General features: G+C 41.7%; 1 protein-coding gene across 2 annotated transcripts in view; it reads left to right on the top strand.

The window, feature by feature from the left end:
- Positions 1-20,131, top strand: part of Fam120a (family with sequence similarity 120 member A) — an 85,644-nt gene that overhangs the window by 14,877 nt on the left and 50,636 nt on the right. For both annotated transcript variants that reach the window (XM_057788049.1, XM_057788048.1), the window contains exons 2-5: positions 2,900-3,146; positions 8,593-8,675; positions 18,484-18,612; positions 19,491-19,587. In XM_057788049.1, the coding sequence (XP_057644032.1) occupies positions 2,900-3,146; positions 8,593-8,675; positions 18,484-18,612; positions 19,491-19,587 (556 nt within the window). The remainder of the gene's footprint in view (positions 1-2,899; positions 3,147-8,592; positions 8,676-18,483; positions 18,613-19,490; positions 19,588-20,131) is intronic.

Below are 20,131 nucleotides of genomic sequence, written 5' to 3'. Positions count from 1 at the left end.
GCTATTTCCTGGAGTAGGGTTACTGGGCAAAGAACATGAAGGTTTTACAGCTTTTAAAATATATTGCCGATTGTTTTACAACACTCACAGCATTGTTTGAAAGCTGACAAGTTAACCTGATCCCCTCTGACTCAGTCTTCACCTTCCACTCTCTGGCTTCTGATCCCACCCAGGTGAAGCTTTACTTCCCTATCTTTGATTTTACCTCAGATCTGTGTGGGCATGGCCTTGGGAACCCATCCAGAGCCACCTTTTTCAGCTTTTGTTTGAAAAGTCTTCCTTAGAAGAAGTCCTTCCTTCCTGCCTTGGGTAAAGCCCATAGTCAGGGAGCTCAGAGAGTGATGAAGTCAGGAGCTGAGCCTAGCCCTCCTGTCCCTAGCCTTGGACATGGTCTGCTCTGGGTTTCTGGAACAAGGATGCTAATGAACTGAGTGCCCACAGATAGAAATGTGAACCGTGCAGACTCCCTGCGCCGTCTCCTGTAAGCTTGTGAATCCTCTAAGATGAGTGGTCTGTCGTCATAGGGGTCTCTTCCCTTTTATTGAAGAACCTCTTTAGAGGGGATGTCTGGGAAACAACCAGTAATTTCTGTTCATTTAGCATTACTTTAAAATTTCTTCCTTCTTTCTTTCACCTTTGAAGTTTCTATGGAAGAAAATTATTTGAATAAAGAACTTAGACTAGACTAAGATTACCATTTCAAGATAGAATTAATTTTTGAGCATTTTTTAAGTTACTTTTCTATGTTAACTGATGTGTTTCTAGATTAAGGATGAGGTAAGTTTCTCTTCATCTATAGAAGACCGCTACTTGAGTAATTGTAGTTTTGCCTTTTCTTATACCATAATAATGTTTTATTAAATTTTCTCCCCAGGAGAATTAAAAAATTTATTTTTCCTTTAGCTAGTATCATTAACGGTTTGCTTTGCCTCTTGGTGAGATTTCATTATACTAATTCCAGCCAGACCTGGAAACCACTTCCATTGTGAAAGCCAGCAAGGAGATGAGCTTAATGATGGCCACCACTGAGGAGACACAAATGTTCTGTGTCACTTAGGTGCAGGAGGATAGCTGCTGCTCCCCTGACAGTTGGCCGCTGGAACTTAATTTTAAATTTAATTTAATTTAAAATTTCACTCATTAATCCATACATTAGGTTGTAGTTCTAGAAATTTCAGGTTAAAGAGAACATGCATCTCTCCTTAGTCTCTGGAGATTTAACTGAGTCCCCTGACTCATTATAAGTATTTTTAATTGGTTTTATTGAGCTATACATTTTTCTCTGCTCCCCTTCCTGCCTCTCGCTTCCCCTTCAACCTTTTCCCATGGTCCCCATGCTCCCAATTTACTCAGGAGATCTTGTCTTTTTCTTCTTCCCATGTAGATTAGGTCCATGTATGTTTCTCTTAGGGTCCTCATTGTTGTCTAGTTTCTCTGGGATTGTGAATTGTAGGCTGGTTTTCTTTGCTTTATGTTTAAAAATCAGTTATGAGTGAGTACATATGATAATTGTCTTTTTGGTTCTAGGTTACCTCACTCAATGATGTTTTCTAGCTCCATTTATTTGCCTGCAAATTTTAAGATGTCATTATTTTTCTCTGCTGTGTAGTACTCCATTGTGTAAATGTACCCCATTTTCCTTATCCATTCTTCAATCGAGAGGCATTTAGGTTGCTTCCAGGTTCTGGCTATGACAAACAATGCTGCTACGAACATAGTTGAACACATGTCCTGTGGCACGATTGCACATCCTTTGAATATATACCTAAGAGTGGTATTGCTGAGTCATGAGGAAGGTTGTTTTCTCAGTATAAATTCTAATCTCTAAAATACCTTCACTTGTTGAAGAAACAAATAGCTTCCTAGAATTTTAGTTGGACAGAGTTTGAGAATTGGCAAGAGAGGGAAATCAATAGTTTGGGATTTGAAGTATTACACCTTGTTTAATTTTAAAAAATGATTTGGACTTTTAACATTTCAGAGCAGTTTTCAGTACTTGTGGGCATAGGACCGCAGCCTCCCTGCCTGCTTGTCAGTGAGCCTCTAGGCTAGGTTACTGTGCATAGTTCTGGTAGTTCCTGGTAGGGGTGCAAAGTGAAAGTGCTTGGGCTCCTTCTCTTCACAGACGTGGCAGTTAGCATGTAGTGAGTCTAAGTGGTAGTTCTGATGTGGCTTGCTCAGGGACTTTAGGGTGTTCATGTGTATCCCGAGAATCCCTGTGATGAATACCTTAGGAACATAGACTGGGACATAGCTAGATGTAGGTTTTTTTTTTTTTTTAAAGGAGAAAGTGTAATTCTGCTTTCTTACACTTTTGATGTACTTTGAAAAGGTTGTGTTGGCTATGCGAATGTGGGTGTCTCCTTTGTCTTTCTGTTTTTATTTCCCCTTTTCATCTTCCCCCACCCTCTCCATTTTCCTTCTAAATACTGTCACGGGGATCAGTCAGATTTGCCTGTTTTTAGGAAGGGTGAGTTTTGAATTGTCATGAGTGGGGATTAATTTGCAGTCTAGATGGGATGGTAGATTGACAGGTGATTTGAGTTCAGTTTCCCAAGAGAGTCCTGTTGGAGCACTGTGCTACACACTTGGTCCTGGCACTTTTGGATCATTTGAATAATGTTTATGTCAGTAGCTTTTTTTTTTTTTTTGGTTTTTCGAGGCAGGGTTTCTCTGGTTTTGGAGCCTGTCCTGGAACTAGCTCTTGTAGACCAGGCTGGTCTCGAACTCACAGAGATCCGCCTGCCTCTGCCTCCCAAGTGCTGGGATTAAAGGCGTGCGCCACCACTGCCCAGCTTGTCAGTAGCTTTTTAATGCTGTGGAGTACATCTGCCTGTTGAGCCTGCTGCTGCAGTTAGAACATTTATCTGATGGTATTTTCTTCTTTTTTTGTGCGTAGGTTGCACAGAGCATTGAGGATCACCATCAAGAAGTGATTGGCTTCTGCAGAGAGAATGGTTTCCATGGCTTGGTGGCGTATGACTCTGATTATGCACTGTGCAACATCCCCTACTACTTCAGTGCCCATGCCCTGAAACTGAGCCGCAATGGGAAGAGTCTTACCACAAGCCAATATCTGATGCATGAAGTTGCCAAGCAACTGGACCTGAACCCAAATCGTTTTCCTATATTTGCTGCTCTGTTAGGTAGGTGGAGTAGTGTAAAAACTGTTTTCTAAGGGAGTGGTACAGTAAGCATACTGATGTATCCTTTGAAGATTTTCAGCCTGAATGCTTTGGTTTTATATCTGATATTTACATTTAAGAAATGAAGAATGGGGCCGGGCGGTGGTGGCGCATGCCTTTAATCCCAGCACTCGGGAGGCAGAGGCAGGCGGATCTCTGTGAGTTCGAGGCCAGCCTGGTCTAGAAGAGCTAGTTCCAGGACAGGAACCAAAAAGCTACAGAGAAACCCTGTCTCGAAAATCCAAAAAAAAAAATGAAAAAATGGGTTCTTAATTGTATTCTTTTGTATATTTTCTCCTTTTTTGCTAGTAACGTATGGTTCTTGTTTCTAAATTTTTGTTTATATGTTGTTCTATCCAGGCTGAAAAACTTAACTCTATGATAAACTCCTAGTTTTAGAAAAATAACATTTCTGAATCACATGTGCTAACACGTGCCAACTATGAAAGATGAAAGTGGTAGTGACCATCAAACTGGTAGTGTAAATTGTGTTTATAAAAGAAGAAAATATGTGATTGGCATTGTGGCACAAGCCTATAATACCAGCATGCAGGAAGCTGAGGCAGTAGGATCATCACAAAGCAAGTTCAAAACCATTCTGAACTACACAGTGAGACCCTGTCTCCAAAAAAAAAAAAAAAAAACAACAGTGATCTTGAGAGTATATGCTCAGAGGGCTGGGGAGATGGCTCAGTGGTTAAGAGCACTGACTGCTCTTCCAGAGGACCTGGGTCCAATTCCCAGCTCCCACATAGCAGCTAACAGCTGTCTGCAACCCCAAGATATGACACCCTCACACAGAGATACATGCAGGCAAAACACCAATGCAAATAAAGTAAAAATAAATAAATTATGCACAAAAAAAGATTGTACTCCAGTTGTCAAGGATTGAGTTCAGTTCCCAGCACCCATAGTGGGTGGCTTGCCTCTATAAGTACTTGCACACAGAAACATACACAGGCTGGAGAGGTGGTTCAGCGGTTAAAAGCATTTGCTCTTCCAAAGGACCCAAGTTTCAATTCCCAGCACCCACATGATAGTACACAACTGTCTGTAACTCTAGTTCCACGGAACCTGACACTCTCACACAGAAACATAGGTAGGCAGAACACCAATACACATGAAATAAAATGTACACACACAATTCAAAATAAAACTTTGATTAGAGAGATGATGGTTCAGAGATTAAGAGCACTTGCTGTTCTTACAGAGGACCCCACCCCTACCCCTAGTTTGATTCTTAACACCCATGTAGTAGCTCACAACCACCCATAACTCTAGTTCCTAGAGAGCCAATGGCCTCTTCTGACCTGTAGGCATCAGGCACACATGTATGACAACATACATACATACATACATGTAGGCAAAACACTTGGACGTATCCAATAAAATAAATAAGTTTAAAATTAGAAAAAATAATTGCTGGGCACTAGTGGTGCACACCTTCAGTCCCAGTACTTGGGGAGGCAGAGGCGGGTGAATCTCTGAGTTTGAGGTCAACCTGGTCTACAGAGTGAGTTCCAGGACAGCCAGGGCTGTTACATAGAGAAACCGTGTCTCAGAAAACTAAATGGAAAAGAAAACCACACACACAAAATCTAAACACAAAGAATATATGCCACAGGACTAAAGCATTGCTATGATTTCTTTCCCTTTGAATGGTAGCCATTATTATAAAAGAAAACAGTTGCCTTTTTGTTTTATTTTGTTTTGAACTAGAGTTTTATATAGGTTTCCAATGACCTTGTTCAAGGATGAGCTTGGACTTTAGGGCCTCCTGTCCTTGCTGAATTATAGGTGCATGACGCCATTCCCAGCAGAAAAACAACTACTTTAAAAGAAAAACACCATTGTAAGTAAATTAAAAAAAAAAATCTCATGAAACAATTATTTTTGTTATATTCCCAGATAGGATATATTTTGTATATTAATATATATTTCTTAAATAAGTTTCAAGAGGTAACATGTACATGTGCACATTTGTTTGTTTGCTTTTTTTGTTTTTTGAGACAGAGTTTCTCTCTGTAGCCTTGACTCTCCTTAAACTTGATTTGTAGATCAGGCTGGCTTCGAACTCATTGAGATGTGCCTGCCTCTGCCTCCCGAGTGCTAGAATTAAAGGCGTGCAACGCTACTGCCCAGCGTACCCTTTCTGTGTCTTTGTATGTATCAAGCTACTTTAAAATTCAACTCTCTAACTTTTTTTTTGTTTTTGTTTTTTTGCATAATTGTATCCAAGTAGAAATGCATGTTATTTTGAGTGAGGTTTTCTTGTGACTGAACTTCTTGGTTCTTTGCTTTAGATACTCAGGGCTCTTTGGGAAGCTGCATGATCTCTAGTGAAGTTAGATACTGTGCTTTCTGTGGAGTTAGCCCATTCTGGGAAATTAGTTAGATTGTGGATTATTTTTAGAAATTCCTAGTTACCAGAAAGGTAGGTGTATGTAGGTCAGAGGTCACTCTCTAATGACTTTCCTCTGGACAGCTGTCTACATTTGTTTTTGATTTCTTTTGTTTTGAGACAGGCTCTCTCACTGGGACCTGGGGCTCACCAGTAAGTGTAGGCTGACTGGCTGGTGAGCCCTAAGGAGGATCCATTTGTGTTTGGCACACGTACCCGCATGCACCTCATGTTGAGTTGTAAAGGATGTGCCATTATACATGTCTTTTTATGTGGGATACAACTTGGGTCTTCATGCTTGCAAGGTGAGCATTTGCCAACTGAGCTATTTCTAGCTCCAGATTTGTATAAATAGTACAAAACACTTTTATGTTTTGTTATATAAGAACAAAATATTAATTTTACAAGTTGTTTATTTGGATCTAGTTGTAAATATCGTTTCTTATAGAATTTTTGTGTCTTTAGATTTGGAAGATTAAAATAAATGAAATATATTTTTATAAGTTACAATGTAAAAGGATACTTTTTTGATGTCTGAAGCATGTGTTCATCTGCTCATACATACTCAGCACTGGAATGCTGATACAGGAAGATTGGAAATTTGAGGCTAGCCTGGGTGACATTGACATGTTAATTCCAGACCAGCAGAGGTGTATAGCATATCAAGAACCTATTTTAGGAGGCTGGAGAGATGGCTCAGAGGTAAAGAACACTGGCTACTCTTCCAGAGGTCCTGAGTTCAATTCCTAGCAACCACATGGTGGCTCACAACTATCTGTAATAAGATCTACTGCCCTCTTCTGTACTACATGTAGGTAGGATACATGCAGGAAGAACCCTGTATACATAAAAATAAATAAATAAAAAATCTTAATTAAAAAAAAAAAGAACCTATTTTATAGCTGGGCAATGGTGGTACATGCCTTTGATCCTAACATTTGGGAGGGAGCAGAGACAGGCAGATCTCTGTGAGTTCATACAGAGCTAGTTTCAAGACAGTCGGGGTTCTTAAGAAAAAAAATCCCAACAAACCAAAAACCTATTTTATTACAAAAGTTGGTAGGGAAGTGGCACATTACATAGATGATCAGTGTTTACCTAAGTGCTATGCAAAATGTCTTTTGCCTAGAATTTGAAATATGGATGAATATTTGATTTTCTGTTTAAGAAATGCTGAATATATTTCTTCAGTCTTTTTTTTTTTTTTTTTTTTTTTTGGTTTTTTTTGAGACAGGGTTTCTCTGTGGTTTTGGAGTCTGTCCTGGAACTAGCTCTTGTAGACCAGGCTGGTCTCGAACTCACAGAGATCCGCCTGTCTCTGCCTCCCGAGTGCTGGGATTAAAGGCGTGTGCCACCACCGCCCAGCCTGAATATATTTCTTTGAGGTAATATCAGCTCATACTTTTCTAGATAATTATGTTAGAAAAATCTGAAATAAGTGAAGAAAAAAATCCAAGTAATACTTTAGCTAGGTCTGTATGTTGTTACTCAGGAGAATGATGCAACAAGATCAAAAATTTAAGTCCTTTTGGACAACTTAGTAAGACCCTGTCACAAGACAAAAATGTGAAATGGGGCTGCAGCTCAGTGGTAGAATGATGTCCGCCCTATGTTCAATTCCCAGAAGTTTAAATGTCATCCAGTTAATTTGAGGTATAGAGTCTAGTCTGTTCAAGAAGCTTAGATAAATTATGAGTAAGTTTATTTATTGTAGATTTTGTAAAAAATTTGTTGTCTTCAAATAAAACTATTTCTTTCTCTGTAATAGAAAGTACAGTTATTTAAAATGTTTGGGAAGTTGAGTGGAATATTCATTTAAAAATGTTTGAGTTGAGTTTTTACAAAGTCCATTTCTGATACTGAAATTAACTTCATATTTTCCTCTCTCTCTCTCTCTCTCTCTCTCTCTCTCTCTCTCTCTCTCTCTCTCTCTCTCTCTCTCTCTCTCTCTCTCTCTCTTGGCGGAGGGGAGGTTTCAAGGCAGGATTTCTCTGTGAAACAGTCCTGGCTGTCTTGGAACTCACTCTGTAGACCAGACTGGCCTTGAATTCACAGAAATCCGCCATCAGCCTACCGAGTGCTGGGATTAAAGACATGCGCCACCACCGCCCAGCAACTTCTTATTTTCTTAAATTGAATCTTTAGAATAACTCTGAGACTTTGTATTTCACAACAAAATTCTGGGCAGAACACTCACAGCAGTAAGCAGCACAGAGCCCAGTTGTGTGCACAGCTGGGGCTTCCTTGTGTTGGTCTGGGTGTCCTGCGGTTCATACTGTGTGTTTGGGATAATAGGCTGCAGCAGTGCTGCCTGTGTCACATTGCCTGTTAGTAGGTAGTTGATGGGTCTGATGTTTTAATGTAGAAGTGATTTAGCCAGGATACAAACATCACAGAGTTGCTTAGGAAATCACTACTTTAAAATTGCAGCGAGTAGCAGCACCCTAGAGATGTGTTTGGGGCCCTAGAACCCTGCTATGAAAGAACACCCTTCAAGAATATAGTTCCTGCTTATAGACGGGCATAGCCCTAGCGGTCGGACAGACAGCTCAGATATTATAGTCTGTGCTCTGCCACAGATACTGGTGGGTGGTGAGCCATGCTGTAACACAGTTGTTATTATTTCATCTTCCTAGGGAAGATTTAATAACCACGAGTCCACATCTGGCTATGTCATTGTCAAGTAATTTTGAACCACGGGTGTTTCAGGAACACATGAAAACTTAGGTCTCGTCCCTATGTGACTTCCTGGAATCCTTAGACTGAAGTTTTGCATACCGCTGGGAAGTTGATTCGGTGTGTAGCTCTGTGAAATCCTTAGTACGAATGGTATCCAAACTATCTGAAAATTCCCCTGGTGCTTGAGTCAACTGTCAGGACTGCCTGCTGTGTGTTACTTCAGAGTACGATGTGAAGAAAGTGGGGTGTGCATTAGCCAGCACACGGTGGTGTCGGGGTCTCCTGTGTCACTGATCCGTGACTTACACTGTCACATTTATATCCTAGGAAACCACATACTACCTGATGAGGATCTGGCTTCCTTTCACTGGAGTTTACTTGGTCCAGAGCATCCACTCGCCTCACTGAAGGTACAAATGTCACTTGGGTTTTCCAGCATTTGACTGACGACTGTGATTTTGTACATATAATACAATGCACTATGTACTTTACTGAAGAAGGGGACATGCTGTGTGGGTAGAAGTGTCTTGTTTGTGACTCCGTCTTAATAAGTAGCCTGCTTCCTCCTTATTCTCAACACCTGTGTGATAGGCAGACTTATGCATTCCTTCAAAACGCCCTTCAAAGTTCCAGTTAGTGTAGTGCCACAGCCGTGCCTATTTTAACTGCTTCTTAGTATAATAAATAATTTTTAGAAGATGCTTATAAAGTACTGAATTTTTTTTTACACAAAGGCATCTTACAAGTACTGAAAATTTTTATAAAGGGTCCTGTAACTATTTTAGTACAAAACTATATAGGGTTTTTTTTTTTTAAGACAGGGTTTCACCATGCTTCTAACCATGGTTGACCTGGAATTTGCTGTTTAGATCAAGATGATCTTGATCTTAAATTATCCACACCTGCCTCTACCTCCCAGTTGCTGGGTTGTACACTTTCTCAGTGGCATTGCAAGTCATTTACTATAGGGTTTTGGCTTTGAGGTCCTTAGCTTCAGTCTTAGAGACCTATTATTGGCCCTGTTATTGGGGATCCTGATTCAGAAACAAAGTAACCTGGGGCAGGGTAGGTGACTGGAGGGGTTGATCAGACTTCAACCCTGAGACTGTAAGTTCATTGGCTGTAAAAACAGAGTATGCCAGCGAGGGGAAACTGTGATTGATATGTAATAATAATAATAAATAATAATAAAACAACAGAGTATGTTATTTACTTGGAGTTGCTGGATATACTTGGGGAATACACTATTTTTAAGAGCAGAGAAATCCTCACTGTAACCTTGTGCTTGAAGAATATGCTCTTAGTATATAATATTTTAGTCTTAGTTATGTAATTGTTAAGAACCTTTTTTGTACTTATAGTAATAACATTAGACCACTGTGCCTTGGCCTGCCAAAGAGGCTTCTGCTGGTCATCTGGTTGTGCCCACTGGTTGGTCTTAGTGGGGCAGAGTCTTCTCTTAAGTTAGCCTCAGGCTTTCAAGTGTGTGAGCTACTATTGCCTCTGGAGCAGAGACCCTGATCCTGCTTCCCCTGTGCCGTAGGGATAGTTAGGACAACCCAGCCCTGCAAGTGTTCTGCAGAGGTGTGTGAGGCTGCAGCCATTAGCGTGACATGGGACCCTGGCCACAGGCACACACTAAAAATGATTTTTCCAAATGTGTTTTGTGGGCTTTATATTATTCTATAATTTTTGTGTCCTTACCAGCTAAAGGAATTTTAAATTTTTTTTTTTTTTTTTTTTGGTTTTTCGAGACAGGGTTTCTCTGTGGTTTTGGAGCCTGTCCTGGAACTAGAATTTTAAATTTTGAGTGGGTATTTGTTTGTGTTTGTTTTTCGAGACAGGATTTCTCTATGTAATGGACCTAGCTGTTCTGGAACTAGCTCTTGTAGACCAGGCTGGCCTCGAACTCACAGAGATCTGCCTGCCTCTGTCTCCTGAGTGCTGGGATTTAAGGTGTGTGACTGCCGCCCAGCTGGATATTTTATTTTAATTTTTAGAAAGTCTTATCAATGTTGCTAGCTTTAATTAAAAAATATATAATTTCTTCTTGTTGCTGATTTTTCCGGAATCTTGAGTTTCTGGAATGGTTTATTACCCCTCCCACTCCTGGTGTGTGTTTGTGTGTGTGTGCGATTTTGCTCTGTAACACTTTGAGTGTCACTCTGAAGATGTGTGCTAACGATCCGGTGTTGGTGTCACTAACCGTGTCTGCCATGCTAGACCTTGTCCTTGGAAAGGTGGCAACAGGAGCCCAGTAAGCCAGTAGCTGTGTGGACCCAGCCTCCTTACAGGAGGAGCTGCAAAATTTCAGTGATTGGAGGCTTCTTTTGTGTCAGATGAGCACTGGAGCTAGGTTGGTGGACTAGTGGCTTTATTATTCTGGAATGTTCTCTAAAATTCAGTTGGGAATAAATTCACTAAATAGAAAAGTGGACTTAATTTACACATTTCACTCTTTGTCCTAGCATAAGGGGACAGTTTTGTCTCCATGTATCTTCTAGGGAAGGAATTACTGCCTTTATGTTAGTGTCAAGCTGAAGTTAGCACAATGCATCCTTTATGTTAAGTCAGTCTCTAGCTCAGTAAGAGCAAAGAAAGAATACCTGAAATGTGAACACCTTCTGGACTGTGGAGAAAATGATAGGGACTGAAAGGTAAGTAAACTAAATATTCTGCCTTCTTAAAAAACCAACAAAAGCAAAACATTGCCTGATTATAGAAGAAAAAAATGGAGGCACCTAACTTGAGGTGTTTTGACTGGACATTCTGCTCTTATTGGTTGATCTTTATGATTTTCCTATTTCTTTTTCCATTTTTGCTCTCCAGACTTTAAACAGTAGAGAAAAGTGAGACTGGGTCTTGCTGTATAGTCCTGACTGGCCTGGAACTCATCACAATCCTTCTGTCTCTGCCCTCTATCGAGGTGCTGTGATTGCAGGCATCAGCCACCGCTGCTGGCCTAACTGTATGTTCTCAGTGGTTAATATGAACTCTGAGAACCTAGATTTAGCATGAAATGTAGTCTCTGCTTTTTTTGTTGTTATTTGTTTCTTTGAGACAGGGTTTCTCTATGTAGCTTTGGAGCCTGTTCTGGAACTTGCTCTGTAGACCAGGCTCGCCCCAACTCAGAGATCTGTCTACCCTACCTTTGCCTCCTGAGTGCCGGGATTAAAGGTGTGCACCACCACCTCCTGGCCCTTTGCTCATTTTTAATTTACTCATTGAATGTTAATTGAAATGCTTTTGAGTACAAGACAATGCAAAGGCTTTCTGTTTCTTGAAAGTAAATGTGGGAAGTGTTGCAGCTCTGAGAATTTGCTGCAGTCTGTTGGGACTCAGGCCTAGCTCTCTGCCCCTGCTTTTTAGGTTAGGATGGGCTTCCTGTCATCATAGAAAGAGAGGGACTTGCTCTTCCATGTGGCAGCTTCTCAGTCTTAGTGATAGGTCTGTAATAGATTTGGGATGGAATGTGGTACTTCTGAGGACCCTGGATAAAGCCAGGAGGAAAGGCAAAGAGGGAGGCTCCAGGTTAGTGTTTGTACCTTCCATGCTTACCTTGCAATGTTCTAGTTTGAAATAACAGTGTAATGGCTTTAATTCGTGTCCTGTCTTTTTTTTTTTTTTTTTGGTTTTTCGAGATAGGGTTTCTCTGTGGCTTTGGAGCCTGTCCTGGAACTAGCTCTTGTAGACCAGGCTGGTCTTGAACTCACAGAGATTCACCTGCCTCTGCCTCCCAAGTGCTGGGATTAAAGGCGTGCGCCACCACGTCTTTTTGAGTCCATAGCCTTGACTCTGTTCCAAACCAGGTGGGCTCCGTTGCTTCCTTCTCCGCACTCGCCTTACTCTGAAAGTCAGGACAGTGCTGGGGTGAAGTAGCATTCAGTGCTGCCTTTTATTTCTGTCCCTGCCAACTCCTCACCCCGAGCAGATGGCCAGCACTGTTGCTACACTAAAGTTCCAGGGCAATTCCGTCCCTAGAGAACATCATTCGTTAAGACTTGACCACAGGTCTGGGGACACAGACAGTGTCCTTAACACTGTGGGTGTGTCGAGTTAATGCAGACACGGTTTTTTAAGACTATGCTTAGGTCAGAAACGGAGGGTGTACCAGCCCAGCTTTGCATGCTGACTGGCTTCTTCAAAGTCTCTGGCTTAGGCCTTGTCCAAGTTGGTCTCTCTTGTTGGCCTTTTGGAACTAGTATTGCCTTTCCCATGGGCTTGCTCAGACTCAGGCATCGCTGGTTCCCATATCCAGTTCTACAGTAGTCCCGTCTTCCCTTTAGTAACTGCTGTATTAAGATGTATAACTCACATATGGTCAAATCCAGGACTTTGTACATGTGAAGGGTTTTAACATTCAGAGCTGTGAAACCAACCTAGAATATTTTTGTTAACTCTAAAAGAAATTATGTGCTTAGAGGTACACCTCAGCTCCTTGATAATAAGCTCTGTCTCCTCTTCATCATGAACAGAATAAGACACTATACCATTTTTCTGTTTGGTTTCCTTTCTCTTGACATAATGCTTTCAGGTCTGCTGCTACTGTGGCATGTCTCAACTGGATGACACCCCATGTATGATTATGCCACCTTTTGTTTGCTTGTCAACCTATTGACTTTTAGGTTGTTTATGTTTTCTGGTGAATTCTATTGTAAGCCATTGGTGGCGCACACCTTTAATCCTAGCACTTGGGGGGCAGACAGAGGCAGATTTCTGTGAGTTTGAGGCCAGCCTAGTCTGCAGAGTAAGTTCCAGGACAGCCAGAGCTACACAGAGAAACCCTGTCTCAAAAAATAAAAACAAAAAAACCAAAAACAAAAGATTAAAAAAATTAAATAAATTCTATTATGAACACATTGGCACACTTTTTATACATTTCATTTTTCCTTAGTGTTTAGGCTATGTGCTCATTCTGTGCTTGGTGTTTTGAGAGTTCATCACACCATTTCATGCTGTGCAGTGGCTGTACAGTTTCTGTTCTCCAAGCAACTTGTGGAGGGTTAGATTTCTGCATGTCCTTAACGCCCAGGTTACTGCCTGTTCTTGTACTTAGTCATCACGGTGGTTAATGAGGTCTTCATTTTACTTTCAAGTTGACTTTCTCTAATGACTAATGGTGGTGCGCATCTTTTCCTATGCTCATTGGCCATTTCCCTGTCTCCTTTGGTTGAAGGTCTACTTGGATCCTTTGCCTATTTTTAAATTGAGTTATTTATCTTCAGCAAATTAAAACAGATTTTAATATATTCAGATGTATAAACAGATTTTAATATATTCTTCTGCTGTATATATGATTTGCAAGTATTTTTTCTTTTTGATTTTTGAAACAGAATGAGCCAAGTTAGCTTCCAGTTTTCCATCTTCCAGCCTCTATTCCTTCCTCTCGAAAGCTGGGATTACAGACTGTTGCTGCCTTTTTCTCCTTCTCAGTGGTGTCCTGTTAATTTGCACATCACTAACTTGGTTACATTTTGTCATGTGCCCTATTCCCACCCCTACAGCCCTTGGTACTCAGTGGACCTTAGTTTAGTGCAGACATCTAGGTTACACCCTTGGTCCTCTTGTATTCTACTGCAACCTCCTGTCTCTAGAGCCAGGAGCCAGATTTTGTCTTCTAGAAGTTTCCACTTAATGACTTAATTCTGAATAATTATTTCTACTACTGTCACTTTTACCTCCAGTACTGAAACAAGAACACCCAGGGAGCTCCTGATGAAGCATGATGCACCCACTTCCCTCATGCCATCCATCTTACCTTCCTCCCATGCTCTATCCCTAGAGGGTATAATGGTGCTGCTCTCAAAGAACAGGTAGATGAGTTAAGACTACCAAGTTATCCTAATAATGAGTTTTAGAAAATTTTGGGAGGTGGGTTTTTTTTTTTTTTTTTGGATTTTTTTTTGTCTGTAATATTTGATGAGTCTTAGGTTATAATGGAAATATCTGAATATTGTGATATGCTGGACTTAACCTAAAAACTGGAATATACTATAATGACATTATTTCAATGAATTTAGAGCTGTACAGTGTAGTCAAGACTAGGGCTATAGGGTTATACGTAGTGAATAAATGTGGGTGGAGTTTTTCTGTCCTGACCGTCTGCTCCCAAATAATCACTCAGCACTCAGTGGCTTAATATAAATTATAAATGCTCAGCCAATAGCTCAGGCTTAGTACTAACTAGCTCATACATTTTAAGTTAACCCATGTTCCTTATTTATACTCTGCAACGTGGTGGTACCTTTATTAACATGGCACATTTATCTCCTGCTTCCTCTGCATGTGTCTGGCGACTCCCGATTTCCCCCTTTCTCATCCCATCATTTTCAGTTTGGCTTTCCTACCTACCTGTTTCCTGTTCAGCTGTGGGCCATCCAGGTTGGTTTTTTTTTTTTTGTTTTTCAAGACAGGGTTTCTCTATGTAACAGTCTTGACTGTCCTAGAACTTGTTTTGTAGATCATGCTGGCCTCGAATACACTGAGATCTGCCTGCTTCTGCCTCCCAAGTGCTGAGATTAAATTAAAGGTGTGTGCCACCACTGCCTGGCCCAGCTTGTTTATTAAAGCAATCATAGCGACATACACAGTGTACAGAAGGATTATGCCACAGCATAAATGCTTCTGTAACAAATGCCATTGGTATTTTGTCTTACCTGGGAGAGATTGTTTACTTTGTGCTTTGTCGTTATAGTGTATTATTTCTTCTTGGCTTCCTTGAGATGTCCCTTAAAATCACTAACCAAAATCAGTGATTGTAAAGAATCAGGATCTCTGGCTGTAGAGCCCGCTCACTTCCAAGATCCCTCAAAGAACCCTGTTGCTAGAGGCTGTGGTGTAAGTCCCATCCCTCACTGGCCACCACCTTACAGTTATCTCTACATTCACCCCTAGGAAGAATGAAAGCAGCCCTAGAGCTGTCAACTGCTTGGTGGTACAGCTGATCCTCAAATGGCATAGACATAGTATTTGTAGAGGTGCCTGCTCTGGGGCCAGGCTAAGGAATGCAGCCAGCCAGTAGCCACACCACCGACCCAGCCCTGGTGCTTAAGTCTCCTAGAGAATTTTTTTAAAATTCAAATTAAATGTTGTATTATTTGCTGTTCTATTGCTGTGATAGAATATTTTGACAAAAACAACTTTGGGGGAGAAAGGGATTATTTTGCCTTATAGTTCCAGAGGGGCTAGAGTCCACCATGGTGTGGAAGGCATGGCAGCAAACACGTGAGGCTGGCTGATTGTATGTCAGTTGTGTACAGGGAACAGAGAGAGCAAACAGGAGGTGGGGTGAGGCTGTGAAATCGCCTGCCTGTTCCCAGTGATATTCCTTGTCCTAAGAAAGTGCCACTGCCTAAGTTCTATACCCCTCCCAAATAGCGCCACCAGTTGGGGGAACCAAGTGTTGAAACATAGGAGTGTGTGTGTGTGTGTGTGTGTATGTGTGTCTGTACTCGTGTATGCATATGCATGTGTGTGAGTGTACGTGTGTACATGTATGTATGTGTGTGTAGGGAGGGGGCATTTCGTATTCAAACGGAGGTCAAAGGACAGAGTTTATGTTGGGTGACATGGGGGAATGGGGTGTCTTGTCATTGAATGTAATCATTTGGGGCTACTCTGGCAGGTCATTGATTTTTAGTGTGGCAGTTCTGCATTATAGCTACCTGTCACAGATGTATGGAAGATCATAGCTCATAGTTTTCAGTAGGAAACAGTTCATTTTGGGAAAACATAATGCTGAAAGTGAAAATTGACATTGGGACCTTCCCCATCCTCATCCCCAGACAGAGTTTATTAGTCCTAGTTGCCCTGGAACTCTGTAGACCAGGCTGGCCTTAACTCAGAGATCCTTCTGTCTCTGCTTCCTGAATGCTGGGATTAAAGGTGTGTGCCATCCCCACCCAGCTCACATGAGAAGTTTTACCAAATATGACCTGTTATTTACCTTTCTTGCTGGTAAGCATGAGTGGGTGAAATCCTGTGGGTCTTTTATACCTTCCTCCTTCTCTTGAGCAAAGTGGTGATTTACAGTGGAACCTTTCACAATTTCATGACAAAGGAACCTGATCATAAACAGCTTTCAACGAAGCAGAAATCATCCACTCTCCTCAGAAGCAGGTAATTGTTCCCAGCTTCAGAGTCTCTGGAGTTTATTTGACTTTTGTTTTTTTCTAACTTTATGTTTTAAGCTAAAATTTAAAAACAGAACTAAGAAGAGATGACTGTTGTTCAGCCACCATAAAGATTGAGGATCTGCTTACTGCACCATCTGCTCAGGTCAGGACTCTTGAGGCAGCAGCCTCGGAGGTGGCAAGTGATAGACAGCAAGGAGGTCAGACAGCAGCCATAGGGCTGCCTTTGCTCTTGAAAGAGGCTATCAGGAAGCCGTTTTATATCCAGTGACTTCTGTTCTTGCCATTTTGAGTTATTGTACTTCTGTGTATAAAGCCACCTGAAATAGCCAGTGTTTCAGATACAGTGTAAGCATGGGGAGATTAGTGCTAATGTCTGGTATTTGAGTGGCCAGCTAGCCATAAACACCTGTAGGGTTGAACCTTTGGATTATAATTTGAAGCCAGAACATGAGAATATTCTCCCCAGTCCCCTAGCCCACATGCTGCCCTTGCTGGCGGGGCACTCACTGTGAGCAAGGTGCCTTAAGTGTTTGTTAGCAGGAACTTGGGAGTAAAGTGGTGTGGGTTAGCTCAGGATTTCTGTCTTGGCCTCACCTCCTTGGCTGCTCTGGTGATCTCACTTGCCTTGTCCTGGGGTTGTTGAAGCATCCCATATGACACAGAGCATGCTCCTTCCATCTAGAGTGGTTCAAAGCACTTTTGCTCTTTTGCTTGTTTACTGGGAACATGAGTGGCAGTAGTCTTTTGCCATGCACTGAGGGCTGTTAGGCTTCTAGGAGTGTGCTGATGGTCAGCATCAGTAACCACCTCAATGACACTTGGGGAGCCCTTATACTATTTTCCCTGAACCAGAGTGTACGAACTGAACGGAGAGTGCTCCTCTTAGGGTGTAAACAGTGATCCAAATGGAAAATTCCACTTGGTCTAGGGGGAAAAACACATTACCTTTTACTTTTTATTTTTAAAGGGAAATTTAATGTAGCTTTGGTCATCTGGAAATTTGCGTAGTAATCTTAAAGTGTAAATGGATGTATTTCCATTTTATTTATTAAGGTTAAAGTTTTCTTAAATAATCCCCCTCCCCATACATACATACATACATCTCTGATTTTAAAAAACACAAACATTATCTCAGTGTTAGAGAGACTAGAAGTCCAAATGGATCTTGCTGGGCTGAAATCAAGGTATAACAGGCCTGTGTTTATCTGCAGTTTCCAGAGAGAATTCTCCCTGAACTTTTCTAACTTCAGCAGCTGCTCACATTCCTTGGCTTTTGGCTCCCTTCTCTGTCATCAAAGCCAGCAATGGCAGGTCCTGTCTTTCTCATGCCACCTCATAGACACTCTTCTCTTGCATATAGGACCTTATCATTACTCCTTGCCCATCCACACAATCTAAGACAGTATTTTTTTTTCTTTTTTCTTTTTCTTTTTTTTCTTTTTTCTTTTTGGTTTTTCTTCGAGACAGGGTTTCTCTGTAGCTTTGGAGCCTGTCCTGGAACTAGCTCTTGTAGACCAGGCTGGCCCTTGAATTCACAAAGATCCGCCTGCCTCTGCCTCCCGAGTGCCACCACCACACGGCTTCTATTTCTCTCTTTTCAAATGTGCCCTTCAGTGGGAGGTGGTACTCTTGTCAAGCTCATAGATAAACTTGGTGGGTGTAGGCACTTGGTAACTGAGTTTATTCTTCAAGTTTCGGGGAGCCTTGAGTACAGGTTCAAAGATCACACCACACCGCCTAACCTGTTGATACAGAAAGGAAGCTAATGGCTTTTAATGACCCTGCTCAGTTTGTGAGATGTAGGTCCTGTGCTCAGAACACTGAATGATGAAAGCCCAGCCATGCTCTTTCAGCGTCACAGGGTTTGAGCAGGTGAATTGTGTTTTTTCATCTGAAAGAAAAAGCTGGCTGTAGAGCTAGCCGTTCTTAGAGATAGAAGTGCAGGCCAGGGTCTCATGGGTGGGAAGTAGGCAGGTCCTAGTAGGCCCAGTAGGCATACTTTTGGAATGTCTGGGCCCTACATGCAGACTTAGCCATCTCTGAGGCTCATGCCTACTGCTGACATGTGCATTTGTCCTCCCAGGTCCGAGCCCACCAGCTGGTCTTGCCACCTTGTGATGTAGTGATCAAAGCTGTGGCTGACTACGTCCGCAACATTCACGACACCTCTGACCTGGATGCCATAGCTAGAGATGTTTTCCAGCATTCTCAGGTAACAACACGAACTGGAAAAGGTTTGGGCTTTGCATGGGTTGTACCCAGGATTGTAGGCTGGAAGCATGTGCTTGGGATATGAAGCTGTAGAACTGGAGGATTAGGGTAGCCAGTATGTCTTCCATCAGCTGGGTGATCTGAGTCACTTTACCTTGCTTGTTAGGTGAACAGGAGGGGAGTTAGTGTAGGGAATGCCAGAGTCTGTGGTACTCTGTTCATAAGATGTATGTGCCAAAGGGTTGTTTTTGTTGGTTTATTTTTTTCTTTTCCTTTTTCGTTTTCCTCTCTCTCCCTCTCCCCTTCTCTCTCTATCCACCTGCCTCTGCCTCCTGAGCGCTGGGACTGAATTCATGCGTCACCATGCCTGGCTCATGCCAAAGTTTTCAAAAGATAAAGTGCATGTTGGTCATATGGTGTTGTAGATTGCAGGTTAGACTTTCTGTTTGGGAAGTAAAGAATGTAGACAAGTCTGCTCAGTAGAGCAGATGAGGGTTGAGATACCCAGGCTCTTCCTGAAGAGCCTAAGTCAGGCTCTTGTTAGCCTCCCTGTCTATGCCTCCAATCCCACGTGCTGTGAACTGGGAGGTCCTGGGGGGTGGAGAGAAGGTCAAAAACCCTTGGAAGGTCAGAGACCAAACAGAGCTGGTCAGAGAAACCAGTGCCCATCCCTGATGCCAGCTGAGAAATCTACTTTTTCTGACCACATTGCTTTAAATTTACATTAATTTTTTGGTAATAATTTATTGTGTTTGATCTAACGTTTTTATGTCATTCTCTGTTCTTATCTAACCTGGAAGGTTATAAATTGTTCATGTGCTGAATTATGATAAAATTATGACCAGTGGCATAACTAAGGCTTTCCTACATCTATTTTAGTCTAGAACAGATGACAAAGTCATTCGGTTTAAGAGAGCAGTTGGATATTACTCAGCAACTAGCAAGCCTATGCCATTTCACCCTCCACATTACTTAGGTAAGTAAACAAAGCCCCCATGTGATTGCCATTAACTGTAGAAATTCTGAGATTTAATTATTCCCCAGCAACTTTCATATGTTTACTTATTTATTTTTTGAGACAAGGTCTCTGTATGAAGACCAAGTTGGCCTTGAACACAGAGAAATCCACCTGCCTCAGCCCCTGTGTGCTCAATTAAAGATACACACCACCATGTGTAGCAACTTTGTTCTTTGAAAGTACTAGTTTCTGCCCTTACAGAGGTGTGGCCCACTTTCTTAGTAGTTCCTAAGAGGGACTGTATCAGCTTCTAAGAGAAAATTAGGGGCTATGGAGACAGCTTCAGGTCACAGCAGGAAAGTCTCCTGAGGACACAGTGCAGTAGATTGACAGTAGCTCATCTTCTGCTTTCTTCTCTTCTTTCTCCAACCCCCCCCCCCATAGCCATTTTTTTCCCTTACAGCAGGGCAGGTTCAGCAGAGATAAGAAGAGTCTGAAGAAGCGGCACCCCAGCCTGTTGATGTTGTTTTTTATGCCAAACGTTAGCAAAATAGGAATATTC

This window comes from Chionomys nivalis, chromosome 13 (assembly GCF_950005125.1).
Source record: "Chionomys nivalis chromosome 13, mChiNiv1.1, whole genome shotgun sequence".
Lineage (NCBI taxonomy): Eukaryota > Metazoa > Chordata > Mammalia > Rodentia > Cricetidae > Chionomys > Chionomys nivalis.
This window is presented reverse-complemented; position numbering and strand designations above follow the sequence as displayed.